The sequence below is a fragment of the Gavia stellata genome, chromosome 17, assembly GCF_030936135.1.
Source record: "Gavia stellata isolate bGavSte3 chromosome 17, bGavSte3.hap2, whole genome shotgun sequence".
NCBI classification, from domain to species: Eukaryota; Metazoa; Chordata; class Aves; order Gaviiformes; family Gaviidae; genus Gavia; species Gavia stellata.
In genome coordinates, this window is record NC_082610.1 from 3,167,661 (window position 1) to 3,188,395 (window position 20,735).

The 20,735-nt window shown below is 41.2% G+C and overlaps 1 protein-coding gene across 2 annotated transcripts in view; it reads right to left on the bottom strand.

Moving 5' to 3' along the window:
- CAPRIN1 (cell cycle associated protein 1) overlaps positions 1–20,295 on the bottom strand; it is a 36,326-nt gene extending 16,031 nt beyond the window's left edge. Inside the window, exons 1-9 of one of the 2 annotated variants that reach the window (XM_059825724.1) lie at positions 20,286–20,295; positions 19,773–19,963; positions 10,387–10,449; positions 8,371–8,457; positions 6,018–6,256; positions 5,819–5,901; positions 3,697–3,834; positions 2,330–2,382; positions 2,157–2,243 (exon numbers count right to left, since the gene is read on the bottom strand). In XM_059825724.1, the coding sequence (XP_059681707.1) occupies positions 2,157–2,243; positions 2,330–2,382; positions 3,697–3,834; positions 5,819–5,901; positions 6,018–6,256; positions 8,371–8,457; positions 10,387–10,449; positions 19,773–19,961 (939 nt within the window). In that variant the 5' untranslated portion in view covers positions 19,962–19,963; positions 20,286–20,295. Of the gene's footprint in view, positions 1–2,156; positions 2,244–2,329; positions 2,383–3,696; positions 3,835–5,818; positions 5,902–6,017; positions 6,257–8,370; positions 8,458–10,386; positions 10,450–19,772; positions 19,964–20,285 lie in introns of those variants that run through there. The other variant, XM_059825725.1, reaches the window with a different exon arrangement.
- Positions 20,296–20,735: the final 440 nt, after the last annotated feature.

Here is a 20,735-nt window from a genome sequence, read left to right on the forward strand (position 1 = left end):
CTCCAACGTGGGTTCTGCCCACGGGCTGCAGTTCTTCACGAACTGCTCCAGCATGGGTCCGTTCCATGGGGTGCAGTCCTTCAGGAACAGACTGCTCCAGCGTGGGTCCCCCGCAGGATCGCAAGTCCTGCCAGCCAACCTGCTCCAGCGTGGGCTCCTCTCTCCACGGCTCCACAGGTCCTGCCAGGAGCCTGCTCCAGCATGGGCTTCCCACAGGATCAAAACCTCCTTCGGGCATCCACCTGCTCCGGCGTGGGGTCCTCCACGGGCTGCAGGTGGATATCTGCTCCACCGTGGACCTCCATGGGCTGCAGGGGGACAGCCTGCCTCACCATGGTCTTCATCACGGGCTGCAGGGGAATCTCTGCTCTGGCGCCTGGGGCACCTCTTCCTCCTTCTTCACTGACCTTGGTGTCTGCAGAGTTGTTTCTCTCACATATTCTCACTCCTCTCTTCTCTGTGCTGCCGCTTCCCGTTTTTTTCCCCCTTCTTAAATATGTTATCACAGAGGCACTACCACTGTTGCTGATTAGCTCAGCCTTAGCCAGTGGCGGATCCGTCTTGAAGTTGGCTGGCATTGGCTCTATCAGACATAGGAGAAGCTTCTAGCAGCTTCTCACAGAAGCCACCCCTGTAGCCCCCCCTGCTACCAAAGCGCTGCCACGCAAACCCAATACAGGAAGCATCTGAGTTTTCAACTGTGCAATACACAGCCTCACAGTTCAAAAGCAGAGGGAAGCACAGCAGGCTTCAATCATAAGGACATTTCTTATACTCTCATGTTCATCCATACTACTTATATTAAGAACTACAGAGAACTGAACCTCTAGGCTACTCTGGACACTTGGTATAAACACAGATGCAATTTGGGTATATTTCAAGATAGACTGAAGCTAATCAAGCATTAACTTTAAAATACTGTGTCTTGTAAGAATATCCCAATCAAGCATGACTTTAATGTGTGTTTTTGGAAGGCTGGTTTGTTTTTTTAAGAGATTTCTTAAATCACATTTAATAGCAATAATATTTTAAGTTTTTTTAAGAGAATGGAATACTATGACAAGATACTATCAAAATCATTCAGGTACACAGCAAAGTTGTCTACTTAGTTACAGAACCTTCACACCCATCCTAAGCATTACTGAATCTCTTAGTGGTCTTCAACACCGTAAGAGATGAATTTCAGCCAGACTGAATGTAAAAATCAGGCAGATAAGATAATCACATCATAAACGGCGCCTCTCTTTTTCACCGCTTGAAGAGATGATGAACACTTACTCCACTCCTACACTTAAAAGAGCCTGAAGACACCAAGGAAGAGAGTCTAAAAAATTGACCATCTGTAATTTGCTGCTACAGAAGGCTAAAGTGAATCAAAAGTTAAGTCTCCAGCACCTATGCTGCTCATACCTCTTCCTAACGGATACAACCCGAGTGCCAACATAAAACATTTGAATGACTCCATGTGACTTATCCTTTCCAGTACGTGAAGAACACAAATTCTAGTATAATAAAATAGACTTGTACATGTAGTTAAGTCTAAACTACTAAACTGGGAATGGATCCCAATAGCAATGTACTGCAAACATCACAGGTGAACAATTGCTCAATTGCAAAGTAGTAGCAAGTTCAACACTTGAAGAACTATAGCTCCTGAAAGCAGAGATGTACAAGCAGGCATATTTTAACATCAGATTATGTACACATGCAATCTGCAGTAGATATTAGTAGAGATGTTAATTTTCAGCTCCCTCTCTGTGGAACCATGCAATGGAACACACAACTATGCCATGCTGTCAGCAGCTGTGTAGCCAAACTTAAATTCTACATTTGCAGCAAAGTTCTCTCAAAAAAAAAAAGGCTTCATAAAAGTCTTTTAAGTCTCTTCAAGCCTAAGACTTTTAAGTCCTGTTTTCCCAAACAAGCCACTATTGAACAAAGCAAGTTCTCCACAAACTTCGCCAGACTGCATAGTTTTTATTTTAGGTACTCCTGAGCTAAGTATTTAATTGAAGACTGAGTAGTGAGTCCAAGCCTACTTAAATATATGTATTTTTAGATATATTGAGGGAGAAGGGATGCAATACTAAAACCTATGAGTTGTGAGTCAGCGGAAACAGGGATTGCAATTTTACCTGCAGTACACAAGATCTTACCTCAACCGTTTCAACTGTCCACTCATCTACCTGTTCCTTCTCACTACTGCTGAACTGAGTCTCTGCCATGAATTGTCTGTTTACATACTAAAATAAAAATAAGAAAGTGTATGAAAGTAAAAGTAAGTGGCATTAAAGCTATACAAAATGACAATCTTGCCAGTGAATAATACCTCAGTTGATTCCACTTCAGTTGGTTCAGTAAATTCTTCTGCTGGATCAGGTTCTGTAAGAAAAATGTATCATTTATGTGAAAAAAAAACAAACCAAAACCCATGTTACAGACCTAGAAGATACAAAGTTAAATGAAAAAAAATGTCCAATAGAAGTGGAATTTCGAAGAAGTGTGATGCATTTTTGCAGTCGTCATTTATCAAAAACAGTTACTTTAAAGAAGTGTTATAGACTTAGTACACAGGAAGCACAGCTAGGTATAACAATGAATGGATACACATTTACTCCTGAGTGACATTAATACCTATTATTAGAGCCTCAATATTGCTGACTTGTACAGTTAAGTATCTGCTGGGTTCAGAAACAAACCCAGTATTACAAGGTAGACAGAGAAGAAACTTGTGCCTCAGAATGAAGACAATAAAAACAACCAGACATTAACAGAGAATTAAGCAATAGCAAGGATTTTCAGAGTTTTTAAATAAAAATTTTAAAAATCACATTTAAATCTTGCTATGAAGAATTATGTTTAGTTACACCAAATTTCAATTTTCCCCACAATGTACTCAAAAGGGAAAAAGGTCATTAATTTTTTCTTCAATTTTTGTACGATAGTCTCGAGTTTCTTAAGGATGTAAGCACACTCTCTGCTTCAAGAACTCTTCCCTTATAACAAAAGATTAAAGTGGTGGAAGCGCTGAAAAATGGAAAACTCTCAGGTAACCAGAACTTTAATCTCTGATCATTTTAATACTACAAACAAGATTTTGTTTATAAATCATTATGAGAAGTTCTACAGGAAAACAAAATAGGAAAAAGATTAATTTTCATTTGCATAAACCAGCTTCCAAATAATTTCACTGTTAGCCTGGGTTCTTATTTCAGCAAGTGACATATTAGACAGGAAATGCTGAAAGATGTGTTCAAAAACAAGTACTACCAAATGACTTTGCTCCTTCATTCACCTGATGCTCCACAGTTAGAACAGTAAGCCTTTCCTTGCACATGACCGAAGACATTTAGGATGTGAACATTAGAAAGGATTACGGTCCCTGTAAAGAAGTAGCTGGCAAGAGTCAGCCTTACAGAACTCTTCTGGGACACAATTCTGGTCTTCTTTCCTCATGGCTCAGAGCAGGGCTGAATGAATGGTTGAATGACCCTATATATGTTGCCTAGCCAGATGTATACCTGATTATCAAGAAATGACATTTCTATTCAAAACACCAGTACACCTGAAGAATTCAGAGACACAGGGTTTTCTGCACTTAAAACTGCATTTGCAATTTAATCATTCTGATGAATCCAAAGAGACAAGACAGTACAACACAAATATGCTAGTCACAAGGGATCTTCATAGTCTTACCAGCTTCTGCTACAGTGTCTTCTACTGCAGGTGCGGGTGCTGCCTCTTCTTCCTCACATAACCCGTTCTGATGGTTATGGGTGCTATCAAAGTAACTAGTTTGAAGAATACGTTCAACAATCTCCTTTAGCGCTTTATCTAGGAAAATGGAAGAAGGTAAAGATTAACAGTAACTCAATCCTAACCATCTTTTCCTTCCCTCTCCAAGATCCCACATAAATTTTATTACGCATTTGCTGGGAAGGTCTTGCTGCCCCAAGCTAGTGCACTGACACTACTGTTACAGAACTACTTCTGTCTTACTAGGTCATATCAAATAAATCAATAAATAATCAACTTCTATTCAGAAAAATCAGAAGGGCAAGGAGAGTCTTAAGAGTATTTCATAGCCTTCTGAAGATTTGTGAAACATTTCAAAGTGAGGTAAAGTTTATGAATTGAATTACCATACTTTTATTCCTGCTATTTCAAAAATCTCTGGTTGCTCAGTTTTCAGTTTCAAAAGTTTCAGGAACTCACTGGAGTTTCAACTGTAACTGATTTTACTTGTAATTTCCTAATTAAAAAAACCTTACTGTAAGTCAATTTCTTACAAAACAACTGTCAGTACAAATTTCCACAGGTACCACCTTCATGAAGGTTCTTCCCCAGAACTGAAGTGGCTCAAAACAGCCTTTGTACGCGAAACAAGCACAAGCTTGCACTCAAGTGCCTCAGATTAATCCTGTAGTGTCTTAAACCAAAACAAATCAGCCACATTGGCAAGGCAGCATTACTGACAGTCTAGGCCAACAAAAACCAAAACAGACTCAAAATGGAAGATTCACTATGCACGTCTGGTAAGTGATGATCACTATATGAATCAATATATACACACAGAAATACATTAACATTCATCCCTACTGTAAGACAAAGCAAACCAGCAATGGCTGCCAATGACATCCCTAAAACCTCATCCTGAGATCCAGATACAATACCCAGTCTGACTTCAGCCAGTAAGAGAATGACCAGGTCTCCAAGGAGCATACATCTGCTCTCTCCTGAAAACTATCCCCATAACTTCTTCCTCCACCTATTCAAAAAAGTATGTGGTACCTATCTTTGGGTCCTCACAAAGATCTAACATCACAACCGTTTCAGACTTTGAGTTCTTGCAGAACAAATATTAATTAAAAATACACTAACCTGGTACCTCCTCAGAAAATTTCATTTCAACAATATAAACAATTTGAAGTTTCCTATTCTGCCACAAACAAGGAAAATCTTATTACCATTCAGGCCACAGTATCTTACAGTCTTTTTTGTATTGTTCCTTAATAAAGCAGGTTAGATAACAATTGCAATACTATCATTCCACTTTCTGTGACTAGAACATGAAAAATTCTTTCAACAGCTCATTATTACTCTAATATAGTAAGATAATTGAAAAATTTTTTGAAAAGGGGGAAAGTTGCATGCCTTTTTACCTACAAAAAAGCATACTATTCCCTAACATTTTCCTACTGTTTTCCAATTAAGATACTTCAGAAATACCCCATGATACAAGAAACAGGCAACTTCCTAGCAGAGCCATTTTCTCAAGGTCTAATGTTAGAAGGTATGTATTTGTGAAAATTTACATTTCTGCTAGAAAGCAGTCCATCTGCATGATCACACCCCAATTTACAGAGTTAATCAATCAAAATAGGGCAAAACCAGAATGCTTGTTGCAGGAGACAAGGGGGAGCAGAACCTCACACTAAATAAGGCCATGTCACTTTATACATTAGGTCATATTATTGACAAAGCTCCTTGTTCACACACACGTTTCCAGAAAACAAAGAATTGCTACTAAGCACCACCAGCAGCAGAACACTGCTGAAATAGCAGGAATAAAAGCTTAAATACAGAGTAATGCTGCATCAGTAAAAAAAAAAAAAACAAACGACAAAACCACCACACAGTAAGGTCACACGTCAGTAAATTATTCTGTTACAGTCCAGCTAAGGTCTGAAAAAAAAAAAAGTAGCTACTCTAAAAACTCAGAAAGATAATTAACTGCCAAAGTTCTTTTGTATCAGACACTGTATTTTACTTCAAGCACAAATTCTGTGCAGTCTCTTAATACAGAGACTATACTTACACGTTGTTCCACAAACTGGTTTTTCCTTCCCTTCCAGTAAGTCCCACAGGTGAACAGATGCTTGCTCATACTGCTCATTCAACCTTAAAAAATTAATTAATACGAGTTAATTTCTTACCAAGTTTTTAAATTACTACAGTACAAATACATCATTAGTTGACTGACAATTATAAAGAAAAATACTTTACTGTAAGCCTACCTCATGCTCATGTCCCGTTCAGGGTAAACTAGCTTGTAAAACTCATCCAGCATTGTCAGTTCCTCCTCTGTCAGTACTGGCACTCCATTTGAGCCTTGTTTCAAGTCGTTGCGCACTTCATCATCACCCAACTTGTCCAAAATAAACTGTAGCTCTAGTACAGTCTTTAAACGCTTCTGCTCAGCTTCTTCTCGCATCAGTTGTTCCCTGCGAGCTGTCTTTTTTATTGTTTTCTGGATCTGCGAAAAAATTAAATTGCTTAAAATTTAAATTGCTTAAACTTGGATTCTATAGTGAAATGTCTTTTATGGATAAGTAGAGATGGATGTTGGGGTTGAACCGCCACTTATCAATCTAATATTACAGCAGAATAACCTGTGAAGTTTGAAGAGTATCTTTTAAGCAGAGTCAAAACCCTGCAAATTAAGACAAACTTTAAAATCAATGCCACAAACTTTGGATCATATTGGATCTTGATCAGTCTTACTTGAAGTCTGTACTTCCAAGACTTACGAGCAGTTCAGTCAAGTAACTGCAGTTACCACGTCTAAAGCTTCAGATACGAATTGTGTTATTTCAAACAAGCCCAGCGTGCTATTATCTGCTTCCTTTATAAAGCATTCTGTAAACACTAAATGATTCTGATCTAGATGAAAGTGGCAAAAACGTACAAAATTAAGTGCCTTTTAAACAAACATTGTGGCTATTTACAACTTCTGGCTTCCGTAACTCATGGAGGACTTACAGCAATTAGAAAAGGTACATAGAAAGGCAACTCAGACAATGAAGGGGACAGAGCAGTCAGTCGCCTTATGAGCAGAGCCTAAGTCTTGGGTTCTTCAATTTGGAGGAGTAAGAGTGATCCAGATTTTTCACAAAGGCCAGCAGATAACATGAACAGAGTGGTTATTCACTATACCTCATGATAGTAGGAGGCATTCATTGAAACTACTAGGAGATCAGCTTAAAACAGATAAAAGTACTCTTGTTTCTTACACACCATGGGAGGGAACTCATGGAATGTTTTGCCATGAAAGGCTGGGGAGACAGACAGTATCAGCAAGTTCAAAAAGGATTTGAACAAATCCTTGGACATGAGGCCCACAGACAACACTAAACGCAAAGGGAATGCACCTATTCTCTAACATTCTCAGTTTGAGGATCATGGCTGCCATAAGGGAATGGGTAACAGAAAATCATCAGCCTTGTACTGTGCATAGTACCTTCTACAACTGCTGTCATAATACTGGTCTAAATGCGTCGCTAGTCTGAACCTACAGAACGTTTCTTCCATTCTAATTCTTAATCCAACCATCCAGCATCCAAAATTCAGCTTGCTCACTTTGTAACTATACAAAGCTTTATTCTTCTTTTTCAAAAAATGTAACTCCTGACAGTAGCTTTCTCCCTCCGAAGCACCTAAATTTTTTTTTTAAAAATTAAAGAGGTATCTTAAAATCAACTATATGAGAACTAATTCCAATCAGGAAAAATTGCAACCAAGTTTGAAAGCAGAGCACCAATTTATTACTCCCGGATTCACTCGCTTCTTTCAGCAGTCAGCTGACCAGGGAAATTTTCAGGACAAACTTGTCCGAAGAAGAAAGTTCTTCATTACTAACATTCCATAAGCATACATGGAACCCTGCTGCAAGAAAAGCAAAGAAACAGCTTGGCTTAGAGGCCTATAAATTTACAACCACATCAAACGTAGAAAGCTGTTTATAATGCGAGGATGTTGATGCCCTTCAAATTATCACATAGTCTGTTCACAAACTAAATACGCTCGTTAGACCAGTCTGCTGCACTAACATCCGCTGCACTAACATCCACTACACAATGAATTCTACCAGTGTTGTTGCTCTTTCTGTAACTCATGAACTCTAACTGTATTACTGCATTTAGAATCTTCCAGTCCTGTAGAACGGGTCATGCTTTCAGCTAGCCCCAAAACTAATTCTTCCTTGCAATGATACTGCAGAGGTCTAAAGCGCATCTTTTTGTTTGCAGCTCTTGGCACAAGAAATAAAGCAAAGCTGTTCATGTAACTGGAATTGTCTGTTAGAGTTTTAGAACTGATACAGTTACGCTTTGTCAAAAAATTACATTATTTTTGTTCCAATACATTTATGTAGTCCATCAGAAAAATCTTTTGGGAATAGTCTTCAGAAAACCTGACACAACCTAGAACACAGAGTAAAAGAAAACAGCCAAACATACAAGAAATCATGAGCACTTCACCTCTGTAAATAGAGGCGACTACTGCATCCAGTATTAGTGAAAGAGATTTTAAAGTCTAAGTATTTGGTATTGCAGCTGATAGCCCACATTGCACCACTTGCTCTTTACTTACGTCTTGGCTCAGAGCCATAAAACTCCTCTGCAGTTCTTTAGCAAATTCCAGATTATTTGTCACTTCCTGGTATTTTGACACTGCATCCTAAAAAAAAAAAACACAAAAGTAAGCCATCACAAATAGAACAAAAAACATACTTCCAACAAACAAATTCCCACATTTTCAGTTCCTAAGTGAGACACAGCATCCCCGAAAAGGACTGCAACAACGTTAAGTCAAATTTTTATTTTCACGGGCCAAAATATTGGGAAGACTTGTATATGTCTTTAGGGCCTCTAGTCTCTTAGATAAATATGTTAAAGCATATGCATACATATGCTCACATGCATGACGTACTAGTTTACTGTTTGGCTTTAGCCAGTTTCTGACAAAAAATGAGTGGCAGGCCGGGGGAACGGAGGAGAAGAGTAATCTGGCAACTCAAAACTGCTCAAGAGATAAAGGTTTGAGAATTGATGCATCGTTATCTTGAGTAAGAGCCAAAATCAAAACACTACATAAAGCATAATGTTCCCTTCTCCAGAAATCTTCATTATTTGCTATTTTCTTAAATCTAATATTCTGATTTGCACCAAAGCAATCCAAACTCCTTAACCCACTTCGCAGCACTGAGAAATTACAGAGAATCAGATCAGGGAAAATAAGAAATGGCAGAGACATTTACACTCCTGCTGTGACAATATTAATAATGGCTATGTTCTTGGTTAGAACAACTGAGCCAAAGAAAAGGTAAGGGCCTACTTTCTTTGAAAAGCAAGGAATATGAACTGTATTTGCCTTGTATTTTCTTAAGGATTTCCATTTGTAATACAGCTAACTAAAACTTACACATTTACACATATTAAATGTATACATTAGGTGATTTACAAAATTCATCATTCTTAGCTGATTTGTAGAAGCAGAAGACATAAGGGAAAAAAACAAATACTTTCAGCATTTGTCCAACCAAAAAAGATTTTATCTTTATGAAGTGTGGTAGTCAGGCTGTGGTCTTCATAAAACTCAATCACAAGCTTCCCTCCTCAATATGAAATTTCAGTTATCTTCCCTGCTCATCAAACGGAAAACTTCTAATCATTTATTTTCACAACACACCATTAAAAAATAAAAATATACAGATCAGCGATAGTTCAGTTTTCAGTTAGCACAGAAGAACCAAAGCAAAGCCTAGACAGATGAAAAGATTCACATGGATCAAGAGAAGCAGCTAATTCTTGTAATTGTGAACAGCTGCAATAGTTGCAGGGTAATTCCCGCCCCCCCCCTTCACTCTTCTCAATGTTAAAAATCATCAACAAAATATTGTTGATTACTGAGCATCTGGTAATCTCTTTAAGTATCAAGATGCATGTTTGCATCATACAACTGAATTTAATTTGGTACTTCCTTTATATTTATTACAACAGGAAAACTGCTGTTGAGTCAAGCTCTACAATAACGTACTTCAAGAACCAGCCCCAACAAGGAGAGAAGCAGCATACATCCAGTAAATCCCACTTATCTAGAGCGTCCCATCTGCTGCACTGATAGCTGCGATATACACGTGGATGCAGCTTATCCTGAGAGCCCTTCAGAACTTGGTCTAAGCTACATCTCTAACTAGACTGCACAATATTTACAAGCTACCACCAAGTGACTAAGCTCCTTAAGATCTCCGTGGGCACATTTTCTACAAAGAAAAAGATGATGTCCAGAGAACCTCAAAGGTATCATTTAGCTCTTTCAACAGTCCTAGGTTATAACATATGCCAATTTTCACCACAGCATATTTACATCCTAACCTCAACAAGCATAAAGCATTACAACACATTCCTCTACCTACTCCTTCAGTTTTCTGATTAACAGAAAAATCGAGATGTTCTAGGCAATAAAAAACTGAGGTCAAGTCAGAGCTCAGAAAAATCTAGCTTTTAACAAGGGGAAAGTGGAAGTGAAATTCATCCCTTCCTTCCCCACCAAGATCAAAACACAATTTAACAGAGAGCTGGTTAGTATTTTTTTTTTTCTTTTTACCAGTTGATCTTGATTCAGACGCTCTCCCTTGTTCATCCGTTCCTGGTAATCATCAAGTTTGCTCTGAAAAGAAAGAAAAATGCTATTATGAGGAGCCAAAATCAGGTTACTGCTTTTTTCTACTTGCGCTAACAAAATTAGGTACTGTCATATTACGGTAAACACAGACTGTAACGCATTATACAAGCATGCAATTGTCATGTAGAAATAGTACCTGAGAAAACTTGTCTTCTGGGTTAAAAAATGTAAATACTTCCCCAAGAGACAAATATTTTAACATTACTTGGCTATCACAATACATCTTCATGACTAGTCTTAATTTCTGAGGAAATACACATTTCTCCTAATGGGGAGAGCACTCTCAATGCACATTTCCTTCAGTCCAAACAACAGAGAGCTGAATTCAGTTCTGAGTCAGAGCTTATTACCCCTGTATCACTACAATACCAGAAACATGACTGCAAAAATCCAGTCAATGCTATTAAGATTCAGAACTGTAATTCTTTGTACTTGCATCAGTTAAGATAGTTTTAAAGAATTTAAAACAGTTTCTAATCCTTTGTGTGAGAATGCCCACCAACACAATTCATATTAATAGCTCTACAATGTTTTTGTTCGAGAGCATTAAGATATCTTTTTCACAGGGAGAAACTGAAAAAGGAATCATTAGGTTAATTTTCAGCAGGATCAGTTCTCTAATCTGCTTAAATACAAAACCATGCAAAACACTGACATTAGCCAAAAGCAGGTAAAACTTGGGCATGCTGGAAGCGACAAAGGACCTACAGGGAAGGTTCTTAGAAAGGAAGCAAAGTCAGTAGGAATAACATACGTAACTATTAAGCTCTAAGTTTTCACCATTTGTATATTATCATGTATGATAATATTTTTTATGAAATTTGCCTTGGTCTTATTAAAAGAAAGCTATTAACATGAATCCATAACAATTATCTTCACAATCTAGCCTAACAACAACATGAAAGGGAAAGCAAACAGAAACACTTCATTTTGAATGTAAAAGAACTAAAACCCTGTTTCAGAGTTTATATTTGCCACTGAGTGACAGGGGGTTTTTGTTGTTGTTGGTCTTTGTTTTTTACTACTTTTGTCTCAGGACATCTCAGTTAAAATATTTTACTGATATTTTTCTAACTAGTTCAACTTCTATGCTCCACCTCAGACCTTTTGGAAAGATCAAAGTCTGTGAAACAGTTTAACAAGAAAGCTCCTCTTACAAAGTATTTGATGCCCAGCATCACTTACTGAAACACATAACCACCCTTATTAGACTTGGTCCTTTTGATGTCACCTAGCACCAACCATTTATTCCTTTGGAAATCCTACAGGTTAGATTTAACACTTAACTACTTCATCTTTCAGTGTATCAGGGCCAGCAATGGCCTAGGCAAAGTCAAAGAAGAACTTTGCTTCAAAAATGTATTACGGGGAATTTTATGCTGGGGACAGACACTAGCAGAGTAACAGTTGTCAAATGCAGCAGCACCAGTTGGTAATATATCAAAAAAATACCCCTGAAGAGCATTTGGCATATTGGAGAGCTACCACAACAGGAAACAAGGTCATTTTACTCTTATACATACTAATTTTAGAATAGATGATGACACGGTTGGACAATCACAAAAGTAGTTTTCATGATTTAAGTTGAGCATAGACGAGCTGTGAAGTCAAAAGGGTGGGTAAGGAGTTCAAATACTGCAATACCCCAGTGCAAAGCCAGCCAGGTTAACCAATGCCTCCGCTGCTTAAGGTAGCTTAAATCCTACAACGTATTGGCTTTGCAGACAGAGAAATTTTTAAAAGTTCCTGCTTGCTCAAGCCACTTACTCCCAATGCTGCAGATTACAAGTCCCTTGGTCACACTGATGCAATTGTTTGTGAGGCTGCACAGTAAATAGACCGCTAATATGAGCCAGTTTAAACACTGCCTACAAAAATGCATTAAAAACCCAAACAACTTCTGTGATCCAGTTTCCAACACAAACCCATAAACAACCACAACAGTAAAGCAAACAGGATAGAACATCAAATTCTAGGAGAACACTACTTAGATCAATTTTGTTGAAGAAAACATATATTGCAAAATTATGCTGCAAAACACATAATCCATTTTGGTGGCTAAGGGCATAAGGGAGGGAACGGACAAAAATACCCTAAATAATTCCAATTGTTTCTGCATAGTTTTTCCATGCAGCCTTACTTCAGCATGGTTGGTATCTTCAGATTGAATATGTTATTGCAATATTCTTAATCGGTGCCTAAGCTTTTCTTAAACAGTCAAATATTCTTAAGGTCTAATGCAAATGCTTTGTTCATTTTCATTCAGCAATGTATCAACTAAAAAAACCACAGGGTAATATGTCTATTTCTAACCATGAGAAGTTACTTCTCTTCACTTTTTCTTCCTTAAAAACATCCGTATCAGAAAGGTAAAAGTGAAAGAAGGAAAGCCCTTTCAGCTGCAATGCAGTGGACAAGCAAATGTGTATTTAGTTACATGTTATCACAAATATTCCAAATGCCAAGTAAGCATTTTTCTGTCATCTCAAAGACTGTAAAATCCAAATGCTGCATTACACAAAGATATCAAGGAAGCAAAATGTTTTCTTTTTAATCTGTACTGTCAACTAACAGCAATCTAAGAGTACCATTAGTGCTGTAAAATAACTGCAGTAAAATTCCTGCTTAGCAACCTACTGCAGTGTCTGCAAGAAGTAAAGATTTTCTTAATTTTACCCCCCTTACACAACTTCATCCTCACTCATCACAGATACACATCTTGATGCATAAAAGCTAAACCAGCAGAAAAAAAAAAAATCAAGTGGCAAAGCGAGCACATAAATTGTCTATTAAACAGCTCATGAGTCAGCAGAGCCCAGTTCTGCAGATAGCAAGCCACGGCGCTTCAGCTCTTTTTCCACTGAGCTACCTGGAAGTATTGCGAGTTCCCTTGGAGAAAAGCACTACACATAGGCTACCGGGGGGCACAGGGGGAAGGTGGTGGTGTTCATTGCTTAAGTATGCCCTAGATTTTCTTTTAATAGAAATCCAAAATTATGTTCCTTTATTATGGTAACAGATACCGTCCCCTCACACTCAAGTTCTCATTACCTTCTCTGAATTGCCTCAAAAATGTTATCCTAAAGTGAAAAAAAAAAAATGCAGTTACATGACATTAGCTTCAAAAACAATACTGTTTTTTAAAATGCCTGACCATTCAGCTGTGCTGTTAGAGTAATTTACAGTGCTGTGCTATAAACTGGATCACTGGAATGATCTAATTAAAAATAACCCTTAAAAAAGGGGGCCAGGAGCAGGGAAGAAGGACTATATTTAACCAGGTAATTTCAATGGTATGGTTTATACTAGTTACAGCAGCGCAAGTGTATATGCCACGCTGCAAGGTGGAAGGGGAGAAGGTAACCTCTTCAACCAGCTGAAGTAAACATTTTGTAATGCATGCTTCACTACAAGTAAAGAAAAGATGGAGGGGACTACTGCAAGTCTGTTTTCTGAGATATCTCAAAAACCGCATGTATTTTTTTAACAGCATTAAGCAATTAAGATAATCCAAAATAGCTGCCTTACATATTTCCCACTGAAGCAAAAGAAAAGCCAAGCTATGCAACAGAAGTTTATTAACCTGTTCTAGATTTGTACATTGTAATTTATTTGCCCCCCACCATCATCTCCATGCTCATTCACCAGTTTTAACTTCTCAGCAAAGACTGCCCAGAAATGACTGAAAAAAACCAACAAAACAGTCTTCCCATTTCCTCAGAAAAACAGACAGGAAAAAATCAAAAAAGGTAAAACACTTAAACTGTATCAGGAATGAAACATGGAAGTTCAGAACCTCTCAAAAAAACCCACAGTTCTCACATTCACTCTCTGGGTACACTTCCTATTACACATACACACCTAACAGAAGTCCCAAGAAGCTGTTTCAGTCCTGAGTTATAACCAAGAAGACGTAATGAAGCATTAACATCAATACTCCAGAACACAAAACACTTACAGGTTTTCTGCTTAAACTGAATTAATTTTTGAAGTAACAGTTGTAAATATTCTTGCGGGTTTTTTCCCCCATAAGTCTGGTGAGTTTGACAATTAAGAAAAAAAATCTGTATTAGTTTTTAAGCGAGTGATAAAGACATACCAATTCTGAGACTGCAGTCTCATGATCAGCTTACCCCAGAGGACACCGATCACAAAACAGGTATTCTCCTGCTCGCCACACGCCAACAAGGACAGCCATACGGCCAGCCTGCCAGCTGGGTCAGGAGCCAAATCCAACCAAACACGTACAGCCAGATACAAGAACGGCCAGGAGCGGGACCCACTCCTTCCCAAAGAAATGCAGAACTGATGGGTATGTGCAATCTTCGAAATGTAAACCTTTTAAACTCAGATGAGTTGACTACAGAGAAAAAAATTGCTTCTTCAGTAACCCAAACTAGGTTAAGCCACAGATGAATGAAACTCCTAAAAGTTTTGGTGGCTGCATATGTATGTTCTCTTTTATAGAAACACTATCAATTTACAGGTTAAGTTGACTACACTGCAGGAGACCCAGATTTCGTTCTACATATCATTTCTGTTCAAAATTACTTCTACAACAGCAAGTGAGTTCCAGAAGACAAATCAGGTCCTAGAACACAAACTGGGCTCTCCCAACACATTCTGTGTTATCTTTTTCTTCTGAAAGGAAAAGCATCAACAAAACATCAAAGCAGCACCTGAAAAATTTAAATTACTAGATCTTTCACAGCTTGTAAGACTCATCATGTATCTAGTTAACAGAACTTGCTACGAGAAATAATCCCCATGCTACATAGAACAGTTAAAAACAAAACAGAACAAGCTGAAACCAGAAAGTACCAAACACCAAAAAATTTCAGATAAACCTGCTTGGTTTTAAGAGATGAAGGTTGGTTATTCAAAACTGCTACCAAAAGAGGTTTCAAAGAAAGGTTCTGTGTTTCAATACACAGTTTCAAATGAATTTTACAATTTCTTGGTTTCAGAATCATGTTTCATCTCCAAAGATAAATTTGAAACCAAACTTCACAAGGAGAGCTTCTGAAGACACTCGCAAACCTTGAACATCCATGTGGCCCACATAATGGTGCAAAAGCACTTAAGAGTGCTGCTGCTGACAGGCAACTTGAAGCATGGCGCTTCCCTGCTATCATTAGCTGCACCTACCAGAATAGAAAACTGATCTCAGCTTTTACTATAGGTTCGTAACTGTTTCTTACAGGAAATCCCACATTTTATTGAACCAAGTCGGATCAACTTGAAATATCCATCTACTGTTCCGGTGAAAATTCCTGTGTAATAATGACAGAGGCACTTCTTAAGTATTCATTTTTTAACCCAGTCAGGATTACACTTATCCGGAAATTTAGAGACAGGCTGATAAAGCAACAGCATCTTAAGTTACCAGCTACAGCTAAGATGTGCCATCTTTTTAACTGATACACCAAGCTCAAGTCATGCCAAGTAGTTTAAGCTAACATGCTTACTTCATATTTACAGTTGTCCAAGAACAATAATCTTTGTGATCACCTGCCCACACCTTAAATCATGTGTTAGCAAATAAGAGATTTTGTCCTCGTACAGAACATTTGGTTTTAAAAACGGTTTTTATATAGCTCATGCTATATTACACAAGTTGAAAGCAAAAAATAAGTTTGTTTTCTTCAGTTGTCACTGTATCAAGACATGAGTGTGATCTACATTCAATGAGCTTAATTTGGAAAGGTTCTTCCCTCTAAAAAACAAAAAGCAGAAAGGGCAAGGAGAAGAAAATGCTGGTCTTACTGAAGTATTTTCTCCTAGGGAACCTGGAGAGCTAGCAGGATTCTAACCTCAGACACCTAACAAAAACCTGGAGGAGTTCATGCAACTTTTAAATTAACTAAGCTTGTCAACATATACTCAAGTCACCTGTCTGAAGGTCTTGGTAGAGAAAATACACCTTCAGTTACCCCCTCCCATGCACACACAAATACCTAGTCATCTAAGAACAGAGGAAGAAAACAGGAGAGCATTCCTATCATTTCCAAGTATAAAGAGATGAAGAAAACACAGACATTTTCAGGCCATGTTTTCACATACAGTTATGAACAGCAGTTCAATTTATCCTTGTCCCTTTGAACACCAGCAATGCTCATTCTTTCAAACAATGAGGTCACTTTCAAGAAAAGAAAATGAAAGCATAACAAATAATCTAGCATGTCCAATTTATACAGAAACAGTCAAAATAGTATAGAACAAAGTTAGCAATACGGTAATTTGAAATTGTGTACTGTATTTTGATGGCCACATCATTTTATCCTCAGAGTTTAGAAGGAAACATGATACTAAATAATTTACTTCACAATTTCTGATTTCTTCATAAAGAGTGACCTTTTCTCAACTAAAAGCTGCACATACCATTTAAAACCTAAGATGGTACCTTTCACAGAGCAATTATTTTCCATTCTTCAAAAGCATGTGTCTAAGTCAAGTATATTTTTGTACTCATTCTCCAATAGAAAGCTCTCAAAATCATCTCTACTGGCCTTCATTATGAGCTGCTGACAAAGAAAGGATTAAATGTTCAACTAAGCAGAAGTTTTCAGTGAGGTTTACTGGATTTTTCACCCACTCCTGTCTGCGCAGTATCCTGTATGATTTTACTTTCTGGATGGTCAAAAAAAAAATCTCATCAAAAGATTCTAAATAAAGGAAAATCAATGAATTTGTGTACTTAAGTAAACTTATCAAGTAATACAATAAAAACACTGATGCCCATGTGTACAACAAGGTTTGTTTTCAGGACCCTCAGCACGCAATGTTCTCTTTATTAAAGAATGATTAACTAAAGAACCGTTGATTCCCCCACCAAGGGAGAGGCTCAAGCCCACAAATTAGTAATTCTGCTTTACACTCCAAGAACAATACCTCATTACTTTTATAGTGTTTACATGAGAGTCCTACTTCAGTAAGTTTCAGAACTTTTCCAGCCCATTAAGACTTCTAAAAATCTTTGAACTTTAATTCATCGGTGTGAGAGCACACCTAGCTTTTCTTTTTCAAGACCTACCCTTTGCCTTTTGTTTTTTAAGCCCACGCTGCCTAGCACCGAGTACCCCCAAAAGAGACACCGTAAGTAATTTTAATGGAAGATCTTTCAACAGAAGCCATTTCCAGAAAAAAGGCACTCTGTCCCCTGTATTCACTTCCTATGACACCATAGTTACAAAAAGTCGCAACAGTAGCCACAAATACAAAAAACAACAAACCCAACCCCAGAAACTAGGGCCTTCATGAGACCATCACCAATTTTTACTCTCTTCTGCCAGAATAATAGCCTCCCACACATCCTTCTAACTTAACATACTATGAAAGTAGACCAAAAGTCCATTCAAATAGAAGGGAATGGCTAAGCCAAGTGTAAAGTAGGCATAAATTGTCTTTTAAAAGGTAAATAAAAACAGTACTAGAAAGGAAAGCTGACCCGCACACCAAGAAGAGTGTGCTTATGCTCTTTATTACTTCAAAGTACAGAATAGATCAGAATGTTCACCTGCTAATTTTAGTTTTTAAAATAAACATTTTGAACGTCATCTAAAAATATTTTTAGAGGATTTTTGTATACGTTAGATACAACCATCGTTTCAAACAATTTTTTTTTACTGGAACAACTAGAGATGCACAGAAAGATCTGCATTCTTTCTCAAGTTGAGGGCCAGCGTTCTTGTGTGCGCACACATTCGTATGTATTAATGACAAGTTTAAGACAGACATCTTGTCCTATCTGTACATGACAGTATTCAGACAAGGATCAAGAAAAGATCCTCCAACTCAAAAACTTATTAAAAGTTCCTGGCTTGCTGCTTTTTGTTGTTTCGTTTTTAAAAATCAGGAAAACCCAACACCTATTTTTTAAGTGGGAAACTACACTTCGCACATATTTACAGGTAAAGCGCAGCTTGCCTCATTTGCAACTCACCTGTACAGATTAATTTACTGCTAATATTTCCACCCTCTGCAGATATAAAATACTAGACTACTACGCTCTAAAGCGCTAGTTAAAAATATTAATGGAAGAGTAATTGTGCTTACTTACTTCTAAGAGGAAAAACATATTTAGAGCTTCAACACAGACATGAAATTATTTTTTAGTATTCCCTAATTTTAGCTTAGTAACATAGTGTTTTGAAGCAAGTCTTTAGGCTACACGTATGTTAGTACTTTTCTGATGGACACTCATGCTCTGTAGGTTTGAAAGCCCTCCGAGGCTCATTTAATCTAGCAACACCGAGCGGGTGCCACATAAAATGTAAGTAACCACGACACCCTTTCTTCTTTTCTGTCACAACTCGAACCGTCCACGGACCACGGATTTAGTAGCTGGTATTTCTAAAAATAACTCCTTAAAGGCCGCTTCCAGCTGACCTAAGGCTCCCAAAGGGGTGAGCTTAGGGCGATGAAAAACGAGAGACGAAAGAAATCCCTGGGTGGGGTGGCCGGCGGCCCCCGGCTTTGTGCAGGCTGCTCGCACAATGCAGTTCCGTCGGAGAGGCTGAGGCTGCCTCCGCCGCCATGTTAGCTCCCGCTTCCATGTGCACGGGCTCCGAGGGGGCCCCGGCGCGCCGCAGCCTCTCCCCGCAGCTCGCCTCTCCGGGGCGGGGAGGGGGAGCGCTCCCGCGACGGGGTCGGGGGGGAAAGCAGGGAAACCGGGGGCCCTTCCCTGCGGCGAGCCGGGAGCGCGGCTGGGCAAGGCCCCGCCGAGGGAAACAAAAGGCGGAAGGGAGGGGGAAGGGAGCCGCGCCGCCGAGGGGGGTCTCGCCGGGAGCGAGGAGGGGGCCGCGGCCCGCGGGGCTGGAGGGGGGCGGCAGCCACGACCCCTCCGGTCGCTGCCGCGGGGTGGGGGGGTGGGGGGAGCGCCCGGCTGGCTGCCGGGGGCGGTACGGGGCCGCGGGAAAGGGCGGCGGACAGAAGGGAGTGGGGGACACCCGAAAGGGGAAGGGGAAAGGCCGGGAGAGAGGCGCTCGCCCTTCTGGAACCTTCCAGCGGGCGGCCCCTGGGGGCGACGCCGGGAACAACCCGCGCAGGCCGCAGGCTCCCTCGCCCAGGGAGCAGGAGGGCACGGCCGAGGGGACCGGCACAAGGAAGAGGAAGGAAAACAGGATGGGACGGTTCAGCGTCCCTGCAGACGGCCCGACGCCGGGGGCAAGGCTCGCCAGAAAGCGGGGGCCTCCCGGCGTGAGGGGAGAGGGTGAGGAGGGTGGGCGACGGCGGGGCCCGGGGCCCACCCTCGGGGCAGAGAGGGAGGGTCAGCCCGCGGCCGCCGGCCGAGGGGGTCAGGAGAGCACCTTTTTCTTCTCCAGGTTGCGCAGCTTTTTGTCGATCACTCCCAGGATCTGCTTCATGGCCTCGGTTTGCACCGAGGTGATGCTGCCGCCCGATGCCTGCGGGGCGGCCGCCGCTGCCGGGGCAGCCTCACCGCCCGGGCCCGCTTTCCCGCTGCTGCTCGCCATAGTGCTGTTGGTAGCCGAGGGCATCTCTGTGTGAGAGAGAGAGGAGAGAGCGAGGGCGCGTTACGGGGGAACGGGCCGCCGGAGGGGACACGCGGGAGGGAGGGCGGGCGCGCACACGGCCGCTTCCCCACGCCCAGGGCGCGCGCGCGCGCGAGCCGCACCTGCCGGCGCGCGGCCACCCGTCCTCCCTCCCGCCCGCGGATTGACGCGGGCGGGCGCGCGCGCAGCGGTCACGTGACCTGGCAGCCTCGCGCCGCCAGCGGCGCTCGCCCAGCCAACGGTCATTCCCCGAGCCCGACCTCCCCCCCGCCCCCGCCGGTGTCCGGAGGGCCGCGCCGCCCTCCTCACCGTGTGCGTGGGTGGCCCGGGGGAGGGGGGACTCAGTGCGCTGCGCTCTCGCTCGAGGAATGGCCGCCTCAGCCGACTCCGGCCCCGCCGCCCGCGCTGCTCCTGCTACCTCCGCACCGCGCTACTAGGGGAGAGAGCGAGGGCGCGCACGCCAGCGCGTAAGGCGAGGCGGGCCGGGAGCGAGCGGCGCGGGGTCCTCGCCGCTCGCGAGTGCCCGCGGAGAACGCCTGAACCCGCCCGCGCGCCAGCCGGAGGAGGCGCTTCCCGGCAACGGCGCCGTCTTTCGGCTCGTCTTTGGCGGGTCTTTCAGGCGCGCGGCGGGCGCCTAAGCGCCAGACACAATAGCCAGGCGGGGCTGCCTGCCCCGGGCCCCCGGCGGCGGCGCGTCCGTCTGCACCGGGCCCGCAGCTCCACACCCAGCCGGGACCCGCTGCGGGGAGAGCGGGGCCG